Below are 21,741 nucleotides of genomic sequence, written 5' to 3'. Positions count from 1 at the left end.
GACTTGACAGTGGTGCTTCTGCCGGTGCTGAACGCAGTGGATATCAGCCGGATACAAATTTGCAAAGGTGGGTTTTTCTACCTTTAATATTCTATTGCAAAATCACGAAAAACAGCAGCGTTGAATTCACACGTGATGCATGTTCTATCTGCCGCTCATCCCGTCGCATTTTTGATCAGGGATTTCAGGTGAAAGAGCCTGAGGCATATGACGCTTTCCCCTAACAGCTGTTCCCGTTGTGAAAAGCAGAAAACATCCCAGATGCAGAGCTTTGACATATCTGCTGGGTTACTTGTTATCTCCGTGTGTTTGGCTGGATGGATGGATGCTGTCTCGGTGGATCTCCGGGTTTAACTCAGGGCCTGTCCTGTAGGAAAAGGCGTTAACAATCATCCGATGATTTCAGTCATTAAAGCCACTCCAAACGAGACAACAAAACAATTTAAAATAGAAACTCTCGCATGGCGACGTGGACGAAGACCATTATATATTTATCTTTCCTTTTCTTCTTTTATTTCTAACCATCTTCAGTTAATTTAGAATCATAGTACATATTCCCTTCGTCAGTTGAATAACACAGCGCAGGTCAGCTCCGTTTACTCTTTATTTATTGAAATACAAGAAGGGTTTTAGGAGTATTAACTATTATATAGTAGTAGTATATAGCTATTAGTGTTAGATATATTAAACGCGCTCCACGTTTTGCCATATGGAAGACTGTAGTCTTCCCGTGGAGAGGTGAAATGTTCCAGCAGACCATCTCGGGTAGTGGTTTCGTGTATATCCTCTCTGCATTCATTCATAAGCAAACGAAAAATACTCGTTTTCTCTGGCTGGATGGGCTGAGGGCGGCAGTTTGCCGTGCAGCTACATACAGATATTTTAAGTCTGGAGATGGAGGCGTCCGTTTGAGCGCGTGCGTGTGTGCGTGTATATATGTCTTCATCTTTATGAGGAGCAATTATGATTCTCGTATCGGGACGCGGCAGTGTTTTGATGAGGCCGTTTGAGCTGCTCGTCCCAGTTCTGGGGTGTGTGAGTGACTGTCATGCCTCTTGGTGTCAGACTCCGGTGAAGACAGGTTTGGGTTTGGCAGCCGGTTAGAGAGGAGAGCGCTCCATGGCTGGGTTACAGTACCAGTACCTCTAGGGGCATGTTGGAGTACTGCACGTTGCATGTGAGATTTTTCTTTCTTTTTTTTTTTTTCTTTTTTCTTTTTTTTCCCGTATCTTGATAAGCACGTGCACTATGTGGTACTCCAACATCCGCCTTTTCATCTTCCTCTTGGATCAGGGTTGTTGAAGTCGTATTAGGTTAGGGGCCACATATACAGCCCTGTTTGAGCTCAGTGGGACCAGAGCAACTAAACCATTGCATAATGAAATATAAATATGCATAATGCAATATTTTTTAATTGAGTTTTAGTCCAAAGTAGTAAACATTACTACAGGCATTGCAGCCTTTACTGCTCAGCTCTGAGCCTCACTCTTGTGTTATGATGACTCATCCTGATGTTTATTTCAGCTTGTTTTGACTAAAAGTATTCCCTTCTGTGCCTTTACTGTCTACCTTGTAAATTGTGCAACCTGTGTGTTGTATGTTTGAGAGCACTCTTGGAGACAATTTTCTCCTCTGTAAATACAGTTATCTATTTATGTATTCATTCATCTTTTTGACACCTACCTTCTAAAACTCGCTCATTCTAAAGCTTTCATACATTTAAAACTGACACAATTTAAAACTGTCACTCATTCTAAAGCTCTCAAACATCCTAAAACTGGTGCAGGTTCCAAAACTATCATACATTTCAAAACTCCCAATTTAAAACTGAAACATTCTAAAACTGTCACATATAAAACTGTAGGCAGGTCGTTTGGGGCTGTGAGCCACCAGCTGGCTGTCTGACTGGGTTTTGTGGGTGATTTGTTCATGTTCGGGCATCATTGGGCGGGGCCTGGTCTCAGCTTCTGGGACAATAAAGGGGATATCGAGGCGCTGTGCGTCCCAAGACGGGTGGTCACCCTCCTGCTGAGGTACCCGGCTGCAGCAGTACAAACTTTCACACATGTTGCGACGAGCTGCCACTGTGCTGTGTGCTGACTTGGCTTGGCTTTATTCCAGCCACATGATGGGCTCAGCGTGGAGCGGCTCTCTTCTTCATTGGCTAGTCATATTGTGTGTGAAAGTATGGACAAGTGCAGTCTAATCTCTTATTGGCCATGTTTCTTATGTCTATCGAGGAAAAGTTATTTTGCCAAATATCTGTGTTTTATCACCCAGCCCCACACCGACCTTAGCATTTTTAGAAAGTGCCCATCTCAAATTAAATAATCAATTACTAAATATGTAAAACTGTGATATGAAACATAACAGTAGAGCTGAATATGGATGCAGCGGGCAAAGCTCCACCACCCTTTGTCATGAAATTAGTTTTGTATTCAATATTTTCTTCTTTTTCAAATTTGCTTTATAATGTTCCCGCTCAGATGAAATACTGGAATACTGGAGACGGCAGGTTACAATACAATTCATGTTGCGGCCTACCTACAACAGGTTCCTCAGATATCATCCAAACATTGTATAAAAGTGAGATTTTGTATTCAGTATATTCCACATGAAAGGTAGCCATGGATCTGTGCTTATTATTGAATTACCAAAATTGTCAATCAATTTCCAGTTCAGTGGAAAAACATGTGAGTACACAACACATAATTGTTTTTTTATCCACCTTTGTAGCTTTAATCCTTTATTTCCATGCATAAGAATAGTGTGCTCATTTATCAGTCACAGTAAAATTGTTTGCAAAAAAAGAAAAAACTTCCCCTGTTAAAAATTGAGGTTTATTTCAGAGAAGTGAAAGCAGTGCAAGTGTTTCATTAACTGGCAATTTCAAGTAGAGGATTTAAAGTCAACAGTGTCTGTATTAAATGTTGAAATGATAGAGTCAGAACATGCTTCTGACATTTTTTTAATTTGTTTTTTTACACATATATTATTAGTGTAACTTGAAATTTTCTTTTCCGTACGATAGACTGCTGTTGTTTTATGATTTTAAATTATTTCTGGTACTTTCTTAATGTTGGTGTGAATAACTGTCACAAAATTGTCTGTAGTTTATTAAATGACACACAAATACAGTCAAGAAATAGCTCAATTTACATTGATGGTGTAAAAACAAAAAACTTATTTTGCACTGAAATAAACAGAAAGATTGTTAAAATTCAGTATCATGAAAACTATTGTGGAGGGTTGATGCTTTTCTACATTGAAATATACTGTTATCAGTTATTGGCCATATCAGCAATATAAATATTGGATATCAGTATCCCCCAATTTTTTTCATCCCAATGCATCCCTAATTATACACTATTGAAACCCATACAGTAATAGAATTGTTGATTTATCCTAGACAATCAGCAGTGTCAATATTATGAAAAATCAACATAACTGTACATTTCCACACAAGAAAATGTAAACTTCTCTCACATTGTTGAGGCTTCATCTGTTTTTCTTGTGAAAGTGTTGTTGTTTTAGGTTTGATATATTGTGAATTTAAGCTCAAAGGCTGTGAACCACATCTGCACGTCCTCTGTTGACAGTATATACGGTTGGACCTCAGGGCAAAGTGACGCATCTGCCGTTTCACATGGCAGAACACACACATGTGCTGCCTATGACAAACTCTGCAGTAACAGCCAGGATGGATATCAGTCAGCTTGTCTGGTCATAGCTGCAGGGGAACTTTAATAAATCCAGAATTTTTCCTCTAAATTAAAACAGTTTGTGAGTCATCATAGATTTTTAATGTCCCATGACCATATAAAGCTGCTTCAAAGGATTTTACACATTGGAAAAACACTGAAATGCTCATTTGATACCAGACATAGCTCTGCTGCTTTTAGACCTAAACTATTTAGCAGCAAGTAGCCCTTTAATTAACAGGAGCAGCTAAAATTTTCATGCTGTGCAAATAGGAATCAGACACATGGCCCTTTATTCATAAGCAGAATGTAGCATTAAGAACCATTTCCCACATCCTTGCTTCCCTCCTCTCTGTTTTCTGTAGAGAAAAAGGAAAAAAGAAGGGGGCTATTTTTAGCCACCCCTCCTCTCATCTGCATCCACACGCTTCCTAGAAAAAGGAAGCACATGATTGGATGAAAAGAGGAAAAATGCCGTCTCAGGCAACCTGAGAGGGCAGCAGCTGGATAACACCACTGCTGCCTGTTTGGATACATCAGTGGTTGTTGTTTCACACACAAGTCTGGTTAGTGACATCCTGATGAATGATGTGTCAGAGGGACAACTGGATACACTAAATTAAAAAACAAACTGATAACCAGTTAATTTTTTTTCTTTTTTCTCTTTTTTTAACCCTTTAAAGTACGCTTTATGGATATCCATAGGATGAATTTTTTTCAGGTCAGGCCTTCTGAGGTTAAAGGTTTTTTTGTCCCAATTTAGTGTATTTAAATGACAGTGGTTGAGATCTGCACAGCTGGCACCAACAAAAGATGAAAATGTTAGGAAGCTAGAGGGGTTGGAGGTCAAATGGCTTAACCAACCGCTCTTACCCCCTCAAATAAAACTGATTTTACTTTCATGTGTAACAAACAACGAATGAAATGTTAAGAGGAAGAAGACAGTAAAATAGCTAAATTAAAAGAGCATGCAGTACAGCACTAAAATAAACAAAATAAATATGTTCATATCATATGATTGATAACAAAGCTGGATATACATTTCACACTGTATTCATCATTAAATGGTGGCTTAGGGAAAGTAGAGATAATTTCATCAACCTTTTGTGTTCATTTCAACTTTCTTTAACTTATCTTGTTGTTTTTACAATGTCAGTGTAACCAAACGCTGAGGTTAGACAAAAAGGAAATACTAGAATTGTCATCCTAAAAGTGTGGCTTAAAGCGATACTTCAACATTTTGGCAAATTGGCCCATTTAGCGCAATTCCTTAGTCATTTTGAACAGCATACTTGCTTTTTTTGTGAGGGCGAGCTGTTGTTTATTCGGAGGCGAGTCGGGGAAGGTTTTCGGGACGGACACAATGGAAGTGGATGGTATTTTTGTTCCCCCTCGTCAAACTCATCAAATACACAATCCAACAACCCCCAAACACTTTGGTGGACACGTTATAATCCGCACATTCACTACGCTGTGGAACAACAACAAATAATATTGTAGCATTACGACACTGAAGCAAACACTGGGAACTACTTTTTCTTTTGAAATCACTACGCCCAGACGCCATGTTTAGTAAGTAGTTCCGTCTTAGCAATCTTTGCATAAACAACTCAATCTCGTAATTTTGCATTAGTATTTCACAGCGTAGTGAATGTGCGGATTATAACGTGTCCACCAAAGTGTTTGGGGGTTGTTGGATTGTGTATTTGATGAGTTTCACAAGGGGGAACAAAAATACCGTTCACCTCCGTTGTGTCCAGCCAGAAAACCTTCCCCGACTCACCTCTGGATAAACAACAGCTCACCCTCACAAAAAAAGTAAGTATGCTGTTCGAAATGACTAAGGAATTGCGCTAAATGGGCCAATTTGCCAAAATGTTGAAGTATTGCTTTAAGAATTTCTTAATGCATGGTTTGTCCAAAATAGATGCATAGATACAGTAAACTCATAAAAACGTATCTTATTTGATAAAAAGTTCAAAATACAAACATAGGACTGAGAGGAATGGGCATCCAGCTGCTTCTTTGCTGTCAGCTTTGATTTGGAGACATGACTTTGTTTGGTTGAACGCACCGTGACCTCTGCTTTGATATACACTGGGAAAAAAAAAAAAAAAAAAGGACTTGCGAGTTATGAGACACAAGAAGTCTTCTCGTATCCATCAGCTGACTGAAGAGACATTTGAAAAAAATCCAGCAAATTCTTTTCATTTTCAGCTGAAACCTGCAAAACAGAAAAAATAATCTAGACAAACCTTTGACAAATGTCGGTGACAAATACTGTCTGGTCCATGCCAAGCATTAGAAAAAAACATAGACAATGTATTTTGTTCCTCTTTGCCTAATTTATTGAAGTTTGGTATGTGATTCTTCTGCTGCTAGTATGTTTTGAATATAGTATACACAAGCTTATGAACATCTTGACAATATTCACATTTATTTTTTATATCGACTAAAACTGGAAAAGCTTTTGGTGCCTTTTATTCACAAGAAAACCCCAACTTTACATAGTTTCTAAATAACTAAGTCGATTCCACCTGTAACACCTGAATCCTTTGTGTTCACGCATTGTTCCTTGTTTGAAGTCATACTTTGGGATGACATTTTGCTCTCTGCTGCCACCTGATGAAGAACATCTCTGTGACTCGTCTCAGTTACCGTCTTCAAGCAGGGAGGTGTTTGGGTGATCTGGATCATACGTGGATGAGCCGTCTGCTCGCCTGAAGCTTGCCATTGCTGATTAAATGAGCAGGATTGATCTGGAGCACTTAGCTCCAGATCAATCCTGCTCCTGGAAGACGTCAATCTCCTTGAAGTGACAGGTTTAGAGGAGACCTTGGTGAAGTCATTGTCTAGCAGTGAAACCACAGTCCTGGTGAAATGTGCAAGCAGGACGGGGGAGTGCATCTATTAACAGCTGATTGTTGCATAAAGAGAATTGTTCACAAGTCAGGTTTAAAGAGTTTCTGTCATTAGGTTAATATCTTCAAATGTAACTCCTATTCTCCCATAACTTTTCAGTGGCATTCATCTTTGACTTTTTCATATATTCATTCATCACATCTCACGAGCCTACAAAAAATATTATGCTAACTAACTTACAGAACCAGTAGTTTTTTTTCAGTGTTGGTGAGAGCAATAGGGTGGCACTGCAGTGATGGTTCACCTTTTGACGTGGCGGCCATGTAGATCAGTAAGTTGTCAGTTAGGTTCTTTTTGATTCCGTAAAGTCTTGGGATAAATGATATTTTCAGATGTTTGATCCTCTAAAAATAAAACAGTACAAGAGTTGTACTTGTGCAACTAAAAAAACAACATAGGATCCATCTTATCATTCATATCAAATCCATGCTGATGGAGCTCTCACACTGTGCTCAGTGTTTACAAGTGAGGCCAAATGAAAGCTGCGGTGTCCTGCAGGCTGAAATACATTTACATAATGAGAATTTGTTAATTACTTTGAGATTAAACACTGAGGCCTCAGTCTGTTAGCTTCTGTATCAAATTAGTGAAGGTTAAAGCACCTCTCTTCTCTGCAGCTAATCTCAGAGACACAGTGGAAAGGCTGCTGTAATGTCACCACAGCTTCGCAGACAGCAGGCATCCGACGGCCTCTTCTTTAAGCCAGCAAGCATCTATGATAGTGCTGGACACAAACCAGACTTCCTACAGCGGCTGAGCAAACTCAACCTCTAATCACACATTGCTAATAATAACTGCGACAAACTTTTCATCTGTGCAAAAGCACACACTTATTATATAAATAAAGAGTGCCGATAAGAGAGAGCCACCCCAAAGACTTTATTGGGTTTAACCTGTAGGAAGTGCAGCATAGAAGGGCAGTACTTTTCATTTGTACAGTTAGAACTGATTGAAAGATCTTGACTTGAATGTGTGCTAATCAGAAATAAACTTGTGCTTGATGTGCCTTCGCTCTGAGAAACTCCTCAGTAAAGAGCACATGGGCAGAAATGTCTGCAGAGCTGAGCAGACACTTTGGTGCAACTGTAACATGAGGGGGATACATTTTTAATAAAGCCAACCGAACACTGAACCCTGGCTGTGATCAAGTCCGATTCACTTCCAGTTTACGTTCATGTCAAACATCAGGATCACATTTTGAAACAACCCTTTTCTCAGTGTTTAGCACAGCTGAATTTTGTGAATGAGCAGGTGAACAACATTTTGCCCCTTCCCTGATAGTGGCTAAAGGACAGCAAAGGTGGTCTTGGAACAACTTCCCAGTCAATTTAATCACTGCGGATCGCTCTATTCAAAGCAGCGTTTGTCCCTTGTTCATCCTCATTTCCTGCCATCAGTGTGGATTATGCTCTCACAACCAGTGAGTCATGCTGCAGTCTTCCGACTGTGACTGAGACTCCAGTTTTTAGAAAATGCGTAATTAAGACAGTATTGACTTTTACCTGAGCTCAGCAGTATCAGCCTTAGATGAGATGAGGAAAATGATGCAGAGTCCATATTTAAGGTTTTAGTGTCAGGAAACTTTACAATGCCACCCACATGAGATGACATCTGGTGACATATTTTCTGACGAGGTGGTTTCTGCTGACTGGGTTTGAAATTAAGTAGGAGCAGTTCCAAGTCCTGTGCCTCACTTTTTTGCTTTTGTTTTTATTTTATTTTTCCAATATATCTTTTAACTTTTCCGAGCACACTTGACTTTTTCTTTAAGCTTCATCTCTAAACTGCTCAAACTTAGCCATCCCTCTGATTGGTTAATTTTATATCATGTCCATATGCTGGTCAGGGTCACTTCCAATTAAAATCTGAGCATCTTGATTTCTCCCACCTCCAGCACAGCCTCCTGTTTGCAAACCAGCTATAACTGTGTGTGTCACTGCTGTCTTATAACTCTTATAACTTCTGCTCCTGTCTTTCATATCAGCACTGATGCATCTGTCTCCTCCCACTCCATCCTGCTTGCTCTCCCTTCTTTACCTCTTTTGCTCTGCCTGTTGTTCTGGATTGTCAGCCCCGGTTACTTGAAGTCAAGCACTACCTCTAATCCTAGCCTCCATACTTTTTTCCTCCTCCAGTCCTGTCATTCACACACACATGCATTATGTCTTCTCTCAAATGAAAGCTTTCACATCTCCACATTTACACCTTATCATCAACTCAGATTGCACAGAGAAAATTAGTTCTGCCTTCCAAAAAGACCTAATCAAAGGTTTAATCTCACTAATGCCCTAAACATACATTTTGATATACCTAAGATATGACAAAAAGACAACAGTGCAGCAAGAAGACACAACCTGAGGTGAACTGTTAGCCACATTCAGAGCTTTGTCTTGTCTCGTCTTAAGAAGTGATATGGTATTTATCTGCAGTGTGTGTGTAATATTCAGTGTTGCATATTCATGACTTGTGTGAACCTCGCTGTTAGTGGTGGCAGGTCACATCTCCTCTCCTCTGAATCTCTCTTCAGTGGCAAATCATCAATGAGCTGAGGAAGGGTCGGTGCTTCTTTATTATTTAACAAGCATCTCTCTGTTCCTTCGTGTAAGCCGATAGGCTGGAACTGTGAGGAGCGAGCAGTTGTTTTGTTTGTGCTTTATTCCCGGAGAGTTCTAGTGTTGCACTGCAGCCAGGCTGAGATAACGGTCTAAATATAGAGCCAGCTGAAGGGACTCCAGTCATTGTGCTGTCCAAAGGCTGCATGGTTTCCTGAAACCTTAAAAAAAAATAAAAAAGTTCAGGTGTTGTTTTGGGGTCGCTTGACGTGTTACAGTTTCTCTTGTGACAAAACTGTGTAATATGATTATTGGATTGATTATTCCATCAATTTCATCTGTCATTTTTCTGCTATTTAGTAATTATTGTTATTGTTCTTATGATGATTAATGGTTGACAAGGAAATTAGGAAATTAGTTGTAGCACTACATGCACAAGATTGCTTTTCGCTTGACCGGCAAAGTGCAAATATTACAATGTCAAAACTGAATTGATATATTGTGCAGTCCTAATTTAAACCCATCGGAGCATTCAGAATAGCAGACACACCATTTTATCCTTTCCAAATCTGCTACTGCATATTTTATTTTTTCTCGTGTTTTGTTTAATAGTGAAATAGCGCAATGTTATTTCTGTATTTGTCAATATGCTGAGGGTGTGGCAATCTTGTTCCACAAAATGTTAGCTTTATATTAATCAGAAGCTCATTAAATATTGTGCTAACTCAGAATATCAAAAATATCTTCAGAATATGATAAACAATTGTTGCCTTGATTAATTGTCTGATCAAAGTTACTGAAAATCTGCCTTTGCAAGTCAGTTCTTTGAAGAGTCGTGACATTGTTTCACAAATGCAGATTAAAAATGTAACCAGTAATTGTAGAAATAAACCACCAGCTGTGTTACTGTAGCTATTATCTTTGGCTGGTGTTCTGTCGATTGGATCAAGGGAGATGCTCTGTTATCTGGATTTTGTTGTTTCTTCAGTTAAACTAATGAGACAGAATAGACTCAGTGGAGCAAAACTCTAAACATACTGACAGTCCTCAAGGAACCCATTTTATTAAGGATTCTAACATATCACAGCTACTTTGGATAAAGCAGGTGAATTTCAATGTTAAGTACAGCTTCACATCATGCTACTTTCAGGAGGGTCAGGTTCGCTCTCTCCCCTTTCACAAAGATTTGTAAGTAGCATTAAGACAGAACTAGTTGTAAATGCTAACAGTAAGTTTGGATGGCAGGAGAAAGGGCAACAACAGCTCTGCAGCTATAACAAGTAAGGAGCCCACTGAAACTGTGATAATTGTAATTGATTGTAACTAACATCCCTCTTGACAACATGTTGTTCCCAACAATGGCAATTACTGTCAAAAAAATTCTGAATGAAGATTAAGATGATTATGTCTTCACCCGCAGTTTTTAAGCTTGTTTCCCAATATTTTTTATAACTTTGCACTCTTATAATACTGTGAAAAAAGTGTTTTTGCTTTTTTCAGAGTGCTAAATGGTTTATTTTGATGGGCTTGCATCCACTGAATCTCACACTGCTCTGCATCTTTCTGTGTGTTTTGCAAATATTTGTACTCTCTCTTTCTTTCTTTTTTTTTTTTTTTTTCCCCTGACCCGGATGATGAGTGGGCTGCTACTACAGCTTTCCAAGACATGACTAAAATTTGAACTTGAATGACGGACAGTCGTCTCCTGGAAGCGCTCAGGGCTGTTGGAGCTGTCTGCTCTGCTAGTTTCTGAGCGTGTGGGCTCCTAAATCTAATGTTACTGCTCTAACATACAGTACTTACTCCACAGTGGTGTCATTTCTGGTGTTGATGTCCGTCTACATCTTTAATAGGATGTAACTTAAGCTGTAACCCAGAGCATGAAGGCTCCATAATCAGTGTTTGACAGATCTGTGCACTTGGAATTAACGTCTTTGGATCTCTGGCAGATGAATGAAGAATGTTTTTGTTCTTTCTTAATGAGGATTCACCTAATTTCATGGCCGTATCATAGCTATTTTGCTGGCACTGAGTCCAGGCTGGTGGTGGCCAGATGGTCAGAGAGGTGAGCCACTATTTGTAGGTTTGAATGCTGCTCCATGTGCAAGGCCCTTGACCCCTAACTTATCTGTGGAAATCCACTGCTCCAAGCATGTGTAGTTGATCTTTACTGTGGGTAGGTTGGTTTTAATACCTGGAAGTCATGTCCCTTTATAGGGGGATCATAATAACATGCTCTTTCTTAAGTATGAGTCCAACTTGGAAAAAACTGAACAAAAACCATTTTTTCACAGATCCTTTCATCTAACAAATGAATGTTTGCAATTTCAAGAGATTTCTGTCTTGAAAATGGCTCTAATGGCTTTTCTGTTGTCATTTATATTGTAATCTAGCATTTTCTTCACCAAATCACAACAATCTGTTCAGCTTGTTCCAACAGATGTTGACAGAATCTCATCTCGCCCTCTAAAGCCTTGTAACTGTGTGACCTTTACACTCTGAAAAGGCACATTGATTCCTTTTTGTAAAGCCATCTTGTCTGCTGTTCTTCCATTCATGTAAGAGCTGCAAATGCGATTTAGTGAAGGTTTCACGTGAAAGAAAAGTCTCGTAAACCTTTTATCATGCTACGAAACTCTTTCTTTAAAGCATCCCTTTATGATAAGATCCAGTACACCGCTCCACTTTGTGGGGCCCATCACTGGTCTCCGTAGGGTTCCAAACTGTGTGTTCTGAACTTTAAATGTATTCATGTAGTTTATATTCCACATTTTGCAGGTCGAGCCATTAAGACTTTTACAATATGCTTCTCATTATTTTTAAATAATAAATTAGTTCTCATGCAACAGTCATTTTCTACCTTAATTTTGCCCTGCGGGAGACATTTTACTCATAAATAATTCAATATTTCATAAGTTGAATATTGCAAACTTGTTTCTTGACTTCCTATCTAAGACCAGAACATAAAATTACAATTCTGTTTCAAAAAATGAAGAATAACAGACTCAGTCAAATAAACCAAATGCCATATTGCAGCTTTTTTGTGTTCATCACTCATCATATTGTTTTAATAAATGACAGTAACTTTATGTGTCTAAGCATCATCAGTAGCGTTGTTCTTGAGTGTGTGAATTAAAATGTGCATTAATATCAACAAATATCAAACGAGTTTGAGAACCATGGTTACCAAAATTAGTGTCTGGCCATCACCAATGACCAAAGTCTTTACTCCTGAAGCCTATTGATCAAACATACATTTAATAATTAAAAAAGGTTTTTATGCTTTTTACTGATTTGTTCAAAACAATCAGAGTTGATGTTGGTATTACTGCAGATCAGCTCTTCGCTACAACTTCCCACTTTCCTGCTAAAATTTTGGATTTGACCTGCCGCAAGAGGGACTGTATCTAAGAAGATGTCTGTTTTCTGTTGTCTTTCTGTCTGCAGATGGCATCTGCAACAGCGACCTATGGCCAGAAGGAGTCTTCAGACCAGAACTTTGACTATATGTTCAAAATCCTTATCATTGGTAACAGCAGTGTAGGCAAAACATCCTTCTTGTTCCGCTACGCTGACGACTCCTTCACGCCAGCCTTTGTCAGCACGGTGGGCATCGATTTCAAGGTGAAGACCATCTACAGGAATGACAAGAGGATCAAACTACAGATCTGGGTGAGAAGATGATCACACAGTTCACAATAATTTGGATAATTTTTAAAACTTACTTCAGTTTCATTTGTCCTTTTAAAACTTTTTTTTAATTTTAGAAACATATGTATGTTGATACATAAAGTAGATCATGCAGAGACATGAGGGGAACAACACATTAACATAAAATTCTCTCCTCTCTATAAGTTCTTACTCAAAAATTGGACGCATTCTGAATCCACTATTCCTTAATGAGGTTAGGATAAGATTCAGCAGCTCCACATTGGACAAAGATTTTGAAGTAATAATATTATAATGCTAAAATGAATAGTATTTACAATATTAAAAGTATTAGATATTATAATATTAAAGCATTGTGAATTGTTAACCAGAATATTCTGTCTACCAGTGGGAATCTTTGGTTACTTCTCTCATGTTGTTCCTCATTAGGGGTCCAGATGTAGTCCCCTCTCTCTCTCTCTCTCTCTCTCTCTCTCTCGCTCTCGCTCTCGCTCTCGCTCTCGCTCTCGCTCTCGCTCTCGCTCTCGCTCTCTCGGTTGAATTTGTAAGAGTTATTGGGAAGCCAAATAGTGGTGCATGCACTTCTTTGTATGCTTTAGTTTATCACTCAACTGCATATGTTGTCAGCTGCAGGTGTTCCATTGCACACGCCTCAGAAAAGGAGATGTTAGGAGTCACGGCTTTCAACAGCCCATTTAGGGAATATCATTCTGCACCTGGAAATAAGTGAACATCAGGAAAATTAGCAGAGTGCTGAAATAATACTTTTATCGTGCCATTTATCTCAGATTAATACAGATAAACATTTACGTGTTTATTTTCAACATTGATCCCACTTCTGTTCTCCGTTGCCATCTCCTGACCTGTGTGGGTGAGCAGCTGGGTCTGTAACGAATAATCAGCATTCTCCCTAACTGACTGGTGCATCAGTCTGGAGTAATCGTCTAGGGCAGTGTGGCGTGCATTTATAGATAAAATGAAAAAAAAAAAAAACAGAACCTACACACAGTGCATGTTTTGTGCAAAGAAAGCGGTATTCATAGATCCTACACACAGTCACACCTTCACTTAAACTTAGTCATCGCTGAACATACGTATTTCTTTGAATTGTAGGAAGGCCTGAACTTAGCCAGCTGTGGCGAGACTAGAGCGCTCACCACGTCACCATAGTGCAGTGATTGGTCTGAGCCAAAGTTAAAAAGAAGACGAGCATTTCACTCCTTGTGTAATTACCTTTACATTTACTGTAGTGTTTGAATTTTTGTTATTAAATATGCTTATATCAGAAAAAGATGCATTTTGCACGTCGTGTGCAGAATTGACTGGGAAGCACATGTTTCTCATCTGAGATTCAGCTTTTATCGCAACACTTAAACCAGGGTTGAATGATCACAATTGCAGGCTGCAATAAAATGTACTGTCCTCAGACACCTGCAGTCAACTAAAAAGATCATATTGGCTTCTCCAACAAACATCTATAAGACAGTCCTGCTGCTGAATGGAAATATCAATAGGCTGAGTAATTAAAATGAAAATAATAAATAGCAATGAAAAACAGCAATATCTGCTGCTCCTTGAAACTGTGCCCCATGGAGCAGTCTTGTGGGAATTGTTTTTAAGCAAGCACACACATTTGTAGGCAACCCTGTCTTGTCTGCAGCCTGCTCATCCAAACCAACTGTGAATGTGTGCATGTGAACAAATTAGTGAGACTCACAGTGACATGCTTGCTGGAGCAAATGAGTGGGAGTCTCTTTTTCAGTTTTGTTGCATCAGATGTGTCTGCTCGCAAAGGATTCCTCAACGATCACGGGACCAGTGGGTAAACTACAGTGTAAAGACAAGCACACTGGAAAAACAGGCTCCCCAGGCTGCAGAAAACTGGTGTTTCAGCATCAGCAGATAGAAGTGCATGAGTGTGTGTGTGCGTGCAGGCCTGCATACATGCATGCATGTATGTAGTGCTGCCTCTGTTGTCAGCCTTTGCCAGGTCTTGCCTCTGGGAAGAAAGACATGATTGGCCAATAAGGCTTCAAGGAACCGATGACTGGGTGCTGCTATCCCCTCCCCCATTACTACACATCTCCCCGAGTAGAAGCTCCCGTCCATCACACACACACACACACACACACACACACACACACACACACACACACACACACACACACACACACACACACACACACACACACACACACACACTACATATACGCAATCCCATTCCCATCCCTCTGAGATTCCTTTAGCTCTTGAAGTCCAAAAGAGAATGATTTGAGTCATGTAGTTAAAAATCAGCATATAGTGTATATATTTAATCCACAATGTGCCAGTCTTCTCCACTGCAATGTATATTCACACACTCATACTGTGTGCACAGTACAGTGTGTGTACAGTATGTGCATGACAGAATATGTTAATGAGGGACCGTTTTGTTTTTTGTTTTGCAAATACATTTAACATGTGGGAAAAATTCACATCATTATTTGATTAGTCATTAGTTAGAAAAATTCTCACCTCACCTGAAAAATTAATAACCATCAATTCAACTCAAAGATAATCTGCAGAAATATGACGAACAGTTTTGTCACCATCCACAGAGAGAAGTAATGCCGAGACAGCCAATATTACTTATGTGTGTAATTTATTTCCATTTGCATCTGCTTTGGAGAAATAAGGTGAATTTATCAAAGACTGCTGCAGTAAATGATACGATTTCTTTTGTAATATAAAATTAGTTTGTTATGGTTCTTTGTACTTTCAAGATAGATGGTTTTCAGACATATTAAAAGTTACGGCACTTCAATGTTTTAGTGAATATAAATTCAATTCAAGAATTGCAATTAAAAAGAACACTTCACAATGTAAATCTGAGAATTTCAGATAGCACAATAAAGCCATAACTAACTGAAACAGAGTAGGATATGAAAGAAATGTAAGTTTTTTTTCTGTTTTTGTTACACAGCAATTGTCCTCAACCCTGAACTAAAGCTGTTTTTGCACTACTGCTTATTGAATTCAGTTTGAAGTTTGAAGTTTGAAGTTTTATTAATGGAATGCCCCTTGAGATGTAGCATCTCGTTTTCGAGGGGGTCCATAAACACATACATATCTAACACAATTTACAATAACATACATAAATGCACACATATACACATAAACAGACACACACACACACACACACACACACACACACACACACACACACACACACACACAGGACAGACATGCTCCTTTGTTCCCTCACCCCCCAATCCTCTATGAATTCAGAAACAGGTAATACATCATTGACGGAAGTTCAAAGGGAAAAAAAAAAACCAGACACACAACAAAAAAAAAAAAAACTAAACTAATAACTAAAAACATAAGCAGGAAGCTTTAAGGTGTGAAAATAATAAGGATTGGAATTGACCCAAAGATGTTACATCACGAATGGATAAAGGTAACCTATTCCAATCAAATGGAGCCCTATACTGGAAGGCTCTGCGACCAATCTCTTTGTTTGTACATGGAACAGTAAAACTAAGACTATGAGTGCTTCTTAGAGAATATACAGAAGTAACTGGAACCAGAAATCGTTTAAGATACAGAGGACAATAAAAATAAATACATTTGAAAATGAATAGTATCCAGTGATATTGTCGCCTTTCATATGGTTGCAACCAGCTTCTCAAACAAAATACAGTGATGAGTTCTATAAGGGCATTCAATTCTATAAGGGCAATTCAAATAGATAATAGACATTTTCAGAATGTGTAAAGTACAAAAATTTAAAACGAGCAAGAAACTAGTCACCACTTCTGTAAAGCTTCTCCCATGCTTGCTCTTATGGAATAGTTGGATTGATCTCTGTAAAAGTGCCTTGAGATGTTTGAAATGATGCTATTTAAATAAAATGGAATTGATTAATAACCTTGTTAATAAAACTAGAAATAACCTTAACTAAAGTCTACTGTGTGCCACTGTACACTACACACTTTTGGTGTCATTACAGCAGAGCCAAATTTCACAACCTGCAGGTTGCACATAATGATGCACTGCGTTTGTTATTGAAGGCCCCACAGTGAAGCAGTGCCGGTCAGCTGTTTGTGCCAAATAACATGCTCACTTTTAATGTTATTAAAAAAAATATATAAATTTATGAACATACTGGAGTTGTTCTACAATGAAAATTTAAAGGTTGTAGTCAGACTTGAAAGCAGTGTCGGTACACATCTGGACTTTGGAAGCACTGGAGGCAGTCCTTATGCTGGCTATAATATTTTATTTTGCTTTTGTCTGTTTTGAAGTGTTGATTGTTTTTTCTTTGTTGTTTTGTCTGAACTTAAGAGTCTGAATAGCGATTGAAGTAAACTGAGCAGTTGTGGGAGCGATTGGACAGAATAAATTCTCTGCAAAGTCGCCAAGTGTAGCCAACAAGTAACGTAACTCCAAAAAGTAACTAGCAGCCCTATCAAAATTTGAACACAAAAGAGGACCTTGGTGACTCATACTGAGGACAAAGATAAGTAGTGAACTCTATATTATCTAACACCACTCAGTGCTACCTACGCCTACATTTTAGGTATAAATATGGTGCTCAGACACTGAGCAGCCTGCAGCCCAGCAGTAAGACACACAGATCTATTTACACTGCAGAGCAGTTCAAACCAACCGTATGCACAGATCACTTCAGGTCCCGTCTGCTTTTGCACAGATGTTTGCTTTTATGTAACCCGAGAATGAATTTGCTCTTAAGAAACGTATCAAAGCAATGTTCATGCTTAATGTTTAAGCATATATAAAATCTGAAGTATGAATGTAAAACTGTTTATCCGGTGCAGGACTGAAAAGTGCTGGAACCAGTCCCAGCTGACTATGGACAAGAGCAGGGCTGAACAGTGACTGGCATGTACATTATTTTGAGACGAAGACATTTATTTAAAACAAAGATCCAGGGGTGTCTTATCTGAAGAAAAAAAAAAGGACTGATATGATTAATTGAAGCTTATCTGCAGGTAACAGTTCATTCCACTCCCATATCAAAAGCAGATTAGCCATTTTTTCCTCACAGCACATTGGAAACATTCTTACTATTCAGCTTTCATTATGTTTGCCGATGCTTTAAAGCTGTAAGTGTGGTGCAGAGAGTGAATTTGTACAGCTCTGCAGTGGTCAGCAGCTTTTCAGCAGTGAGAGAAGCATTTATGCACATCAACAATAATTTTTCCAGTCAAATCAAATCAACAAGAAGTGGCAGACTGCTTTTAACCTGGCTGCTTCATAAGTGCTACTTCTAACTGAAAATGCTACGAAAGCATGTGGATACCATTTAATGGAGTGTTGGAGACATGAAGGAATGGCACAGTTATATTAGTCAGTGAGGTTTTCATCAGCAATTTTATTGAAACATATGCATTGTGATCCACATAGTTATCATTCAAATCAGACTTTATCCAGTGGGAGGTGGTGTCTGTAGAGTTCTTTCGAAGCTCAGTGTTTAAAAGAAAAAGTGGGTTGTATCTGCCATTTAATAGCATGCAGGAGTGTGACCCTCGGTTCTGGCCTGAGCGTAATCTGTCTCAAACAAGAAAAATAAAAACATCCATCCAACCTGTACTTTGTGGTTGTTTTTCAGGACACGGCTGGTCAGGAGCGATACCGCACAATCACTACAGCTTACTACCGAGGAGCGATGGGCTTCATCCTCATGTATGACATAACCAACGAGGAGTCTTTCAACGCTGTTCAGGATTGGTACGTCATGGATTCTCACTTGTTTTGGTTGTGTCCCGGCTCCAACACATCCCATTTAAAAATGTAGTTTCCGGTTACAGTCAGAGTCCATTATGTTTTTGGCTGGCTTAGTGCGAACGCCAACATGTAATTAAATTCTGTGCAGCTTTTCCCGGTGAGAAGGAAGATTCACGCCTCACTGCCTCAGACTTCTCTTTGACTGTCGGCTGTGTTGGTTTCCAGGTCGACTCAGATTAAGACGTACTCATGGGACAACGCCCAGGTGCTGCTGGTAGGAAACAAGTGCGACATGGAGGATGAGCGGGTGGTGAGTGGAGAGAGAGGTCGGCAGCTTTCTGAACACCTTGGTGAGTTCACGTTGCACACACACACACACACACACACACACACACACACACACACACACACACACACACACACACAGATACTATGTAAACACTTCACATCATTGACTTACTGTTTGTGTGCACTGACTAGTGTCTGTATCATCCCATTGACCTTATCCTGATATTTTACTGATGTATGAGGATACATTTTTATTTTTATGTTTATGTCTCCAATCAACCTAACAACACATTCTTAATATTAGTTTGATTTTCTGGCCTTAAATAGTATTTCTGAGAGTAGTACGATGGGCAACCCGCTAATACTGATGCCTTACGCTGTGTGGGTTTCAACATGCTGAATTGCACCCATAGAAAATCCAGATGGAAAATGCTAATTACACACAACAAGACCCTGCACAGATTTAAACCAAGAACTCACTGCTGTAAGGCAACAGTACCAAGCAACACACTATCCTGTTGTGTCAGACTATCCTGGAATCCATAGCATCACACAATTTGTTCATGGAGAGTTATGAATAAGCAAGCATGTTTGTGAAAAATAGCCCAAAAAGTTTATTTTATCACACCTACAAATTAAGTAAACGTCTCTGACATTATGCTCCTTTTCACCCCCCAGGTTTTGAGTTTTTTGAGGCCAGCGCCAAGGATAACATCAATGTGAAGCAGACCTTTGAGCGTCTGGTTGACATCATCTGTGAAAAGATGTCTGAGAGTCTGGATGCTGGCGATCCCGCCGTTACAGGAGCCAAACAGGGGCCCCAGCTGACAGAGCAGCCTGCTCCTCCTCACCAGGACTGCGCATGCTAAAGCTGACAAACTCCCCAAACCTTCCCCTTTTGTCTCTCCTTCAGTTGAACCCTACGTCCTGTCATCTGTACTTCCCCTCTTCCCCTTTCCATTCCTTTTCCTACTTCTTTCTGTAGGATCATTGGCCAGTCTTCACAAGAACCAGGTCGAAAAGTGTCTGAAACACTCTGGGATGCTGGATTGATGATTGAGGTGCGTTTCCCTCTGGTTTCTCCTCATAAAGGAACCAATAGATGGTGTTTACATCAGGGTGTGGTTGAAGCTACAGCAAGTTCAGTCAAACCGGAGTGTTTCAAACGCTACAGGTTCTTAGAGGTTCCCGACCCATCTACTGTTGTTTTCCCGTTTCTCAGTGTGGTTTTACAAGAAGGATTTGACGGCGTACATCCTCAGAGTGCCATTTAAATCCTTCCAATGTTTACAGTACTGTGTTTAATGTCAGTCAAATGTCTTAAAAAGATGCCAGCCTTCGATTTGGTGAACATGAAGGCCAATGTGGCATTTCACGTCGGAATGACTATTCAGCTGAGATCTACTCAACATCAGAGTGTTACATTTTGTAAATTATTCTGGACACACACAGAATCATCAACACATGGGCTGGTTTGTACGATCCAGTTGTCTTTTGAACCCGCATTTCCCAGTTGAGCAACAGAAGTTGTAAAAAAAAAAAAAAAAAAAAAGACATCCTACAAAAACTCAAAGTCACTGTTCCAAGTTTATACTTGGAAAACCTTCAGGACTCCTGAGAATTGAACATTTCTTAGTGCAGCATGACATGTTATTGCAAAATAATCTTTCTGCAAAGCCTTTACATTGTTTTTCAACATGAAATGTTGTGATTGACTGAAACGCTGTTCTGAGGAAGTGGCACTATTAAGAAAATTACATGAATCAGAGTTAGGAATTCCGTGTTCCTTGACAACTGGAGCGTACCATTTGTTTTTGTTTTTTGTTTTTTCTTCTTTTTTGCTGGATTCAGTATCTTATTACATACAGACCACTGTACAATTTAGTTTTTGTTTATTGGTTGTTTTGTTTTGTTTTTTTTTACCATACATCTGAACTTTTTTCTTTCAAGCTTTTTTTTTATGATTTTGCATATCTTCATCAAGCTTTCTTTTCATATTCTAGTGCCCTGTTTATTATTTTTATACATTAAAAACACAGGGTGGGGAAAATATGAACAAACTATAGCTGAGTGAAAAAATAGCAAAAAATACAAAACAGACTAAAAGACACATTTTTATTTGATTATATTTATTTAAATGTACATATAAATGTTGTGCAATATATATAAAAATATAGATATATGAAATATCAACAGGTATGCATTTCTGGAAATACATTTCAAAAAGTATGAAGTTTTATGGGGATCGTATCAAATATATGAGGTCTATGTTGTAGGGTTTGTTTGGATGAGTGGAAGCACCTCTTCTGTGAGCCAGTATATTCCCTTGTTAGTTTTGTGTCATGCTACAAAGTTGAAAATTGAAAGTTTCTATTAAAAAAAAAAAAAAAAACAGTACAACACTGAAGAAGAAGTACATTTGGTAATATGTTTATCATCCTCTCAATCCACAACAAAGAGTGTATAAAACAAGATACAACATCTTGACTTTGTGTTGTATCATAAATTTTGTTTGTAGTCAGAAATTCACTGCAGTTCAGCTGTCTGGAGTGTCCCTGGAAGTAATTTGCAACCTCTCTGTCATTCAATTCGACAAGATTTTGGAGGGATGATAGAAATATTGATACTTATATCTCGGAAAGCAGCCACTTTGCCTGATGCTGCAGTTTCTTGTTATCTGACATACACTGGCATGAGATTGGGGAATGGAAACAATGTTGTTTTGTTTGGTGTTCTTATGGTATTTTGCCTTTTTTGAAAGTTTGTCAAAACAGTGAAATAAAACATTGTGAGCAAAATGACTGCGACAAAGATGCAAAAAGGTTCAGAACTGAGTTTATTGTGGTTATATTGTGTCAATCTTTGACTGGTTAGCAGAC

At 38.9% G+C, this 21,741-nt stretch overlaps 1 protein-coding gene across 1 annotated transcript; it reads left to right on the top strand.

The window, feature by feature from the left end:
• rab3ab (RAB3A, member RAS oncogene family, b) lies at window positions 1-20,968 on the top strand. The gene is made up of 5 exons (XM_030082902.1): window positions 1-67; window positions 12,623-12,847; window positions 18,459-18,577; window positions 18,800-18,924; window positions 19,541-20,968. The coding sequence occupies exons 2-5, from the start codon at window positions 12,623-12,625 to the stop codon at window positions 19,729-19,731; spliced, it is 660 nt and encodes a 219-aa protein (XP_029938762.1). The 5' UTR covers window positions 1-67; the 3' UTR covers window positions 19,732-20,968.
• The last annotated feature ends 773 nt before the right edge of the window (window positions 20,969-21,741 follow it).

This window comes from Salarias fasciatus, chromosome 23 (genome assembly GCF_902148845.1).
Source record: "Salarias fasciatus chromosome 23, fSalaFa1.1, whole genome shotgun sequence".
In the NCBI taxonomy this organism is placed as follows: domain Eukaryota; kingdom Metazoa; phylum Chordata; class Actinopteri; order Blenniiformes; family Blenniidae; genus Salarias; species Salarias fasciatus.
This window is presented reverse-complemented; position numbering and strand designations above follow the sequence as displayed.

Bases quoted from the DNA above. Each gene is read 5' to 3' on its own strand.
- rab3ab (XM_030082902.1), top strand. From the start codon at position 12,623: ATGGCATCTGCAACAGCGACCTATGGCCAGAAGGAGTCTTCAGACCAG. The intron at 12,848-18,458 runs GTGAGAAGATGA...GTTGTTTTTCAG, and splicing joins GGATCAAACTACAGATCTGG to GACACGGCTGGTCAGGAGCG. The intron at 18,578-18,799 runs GTACGTCATGGA...GTTGGTTTCCAG, and splicing joins TTCAACGCTGTTCAGGATTG to GTCGACTCAGATTAAGACGT.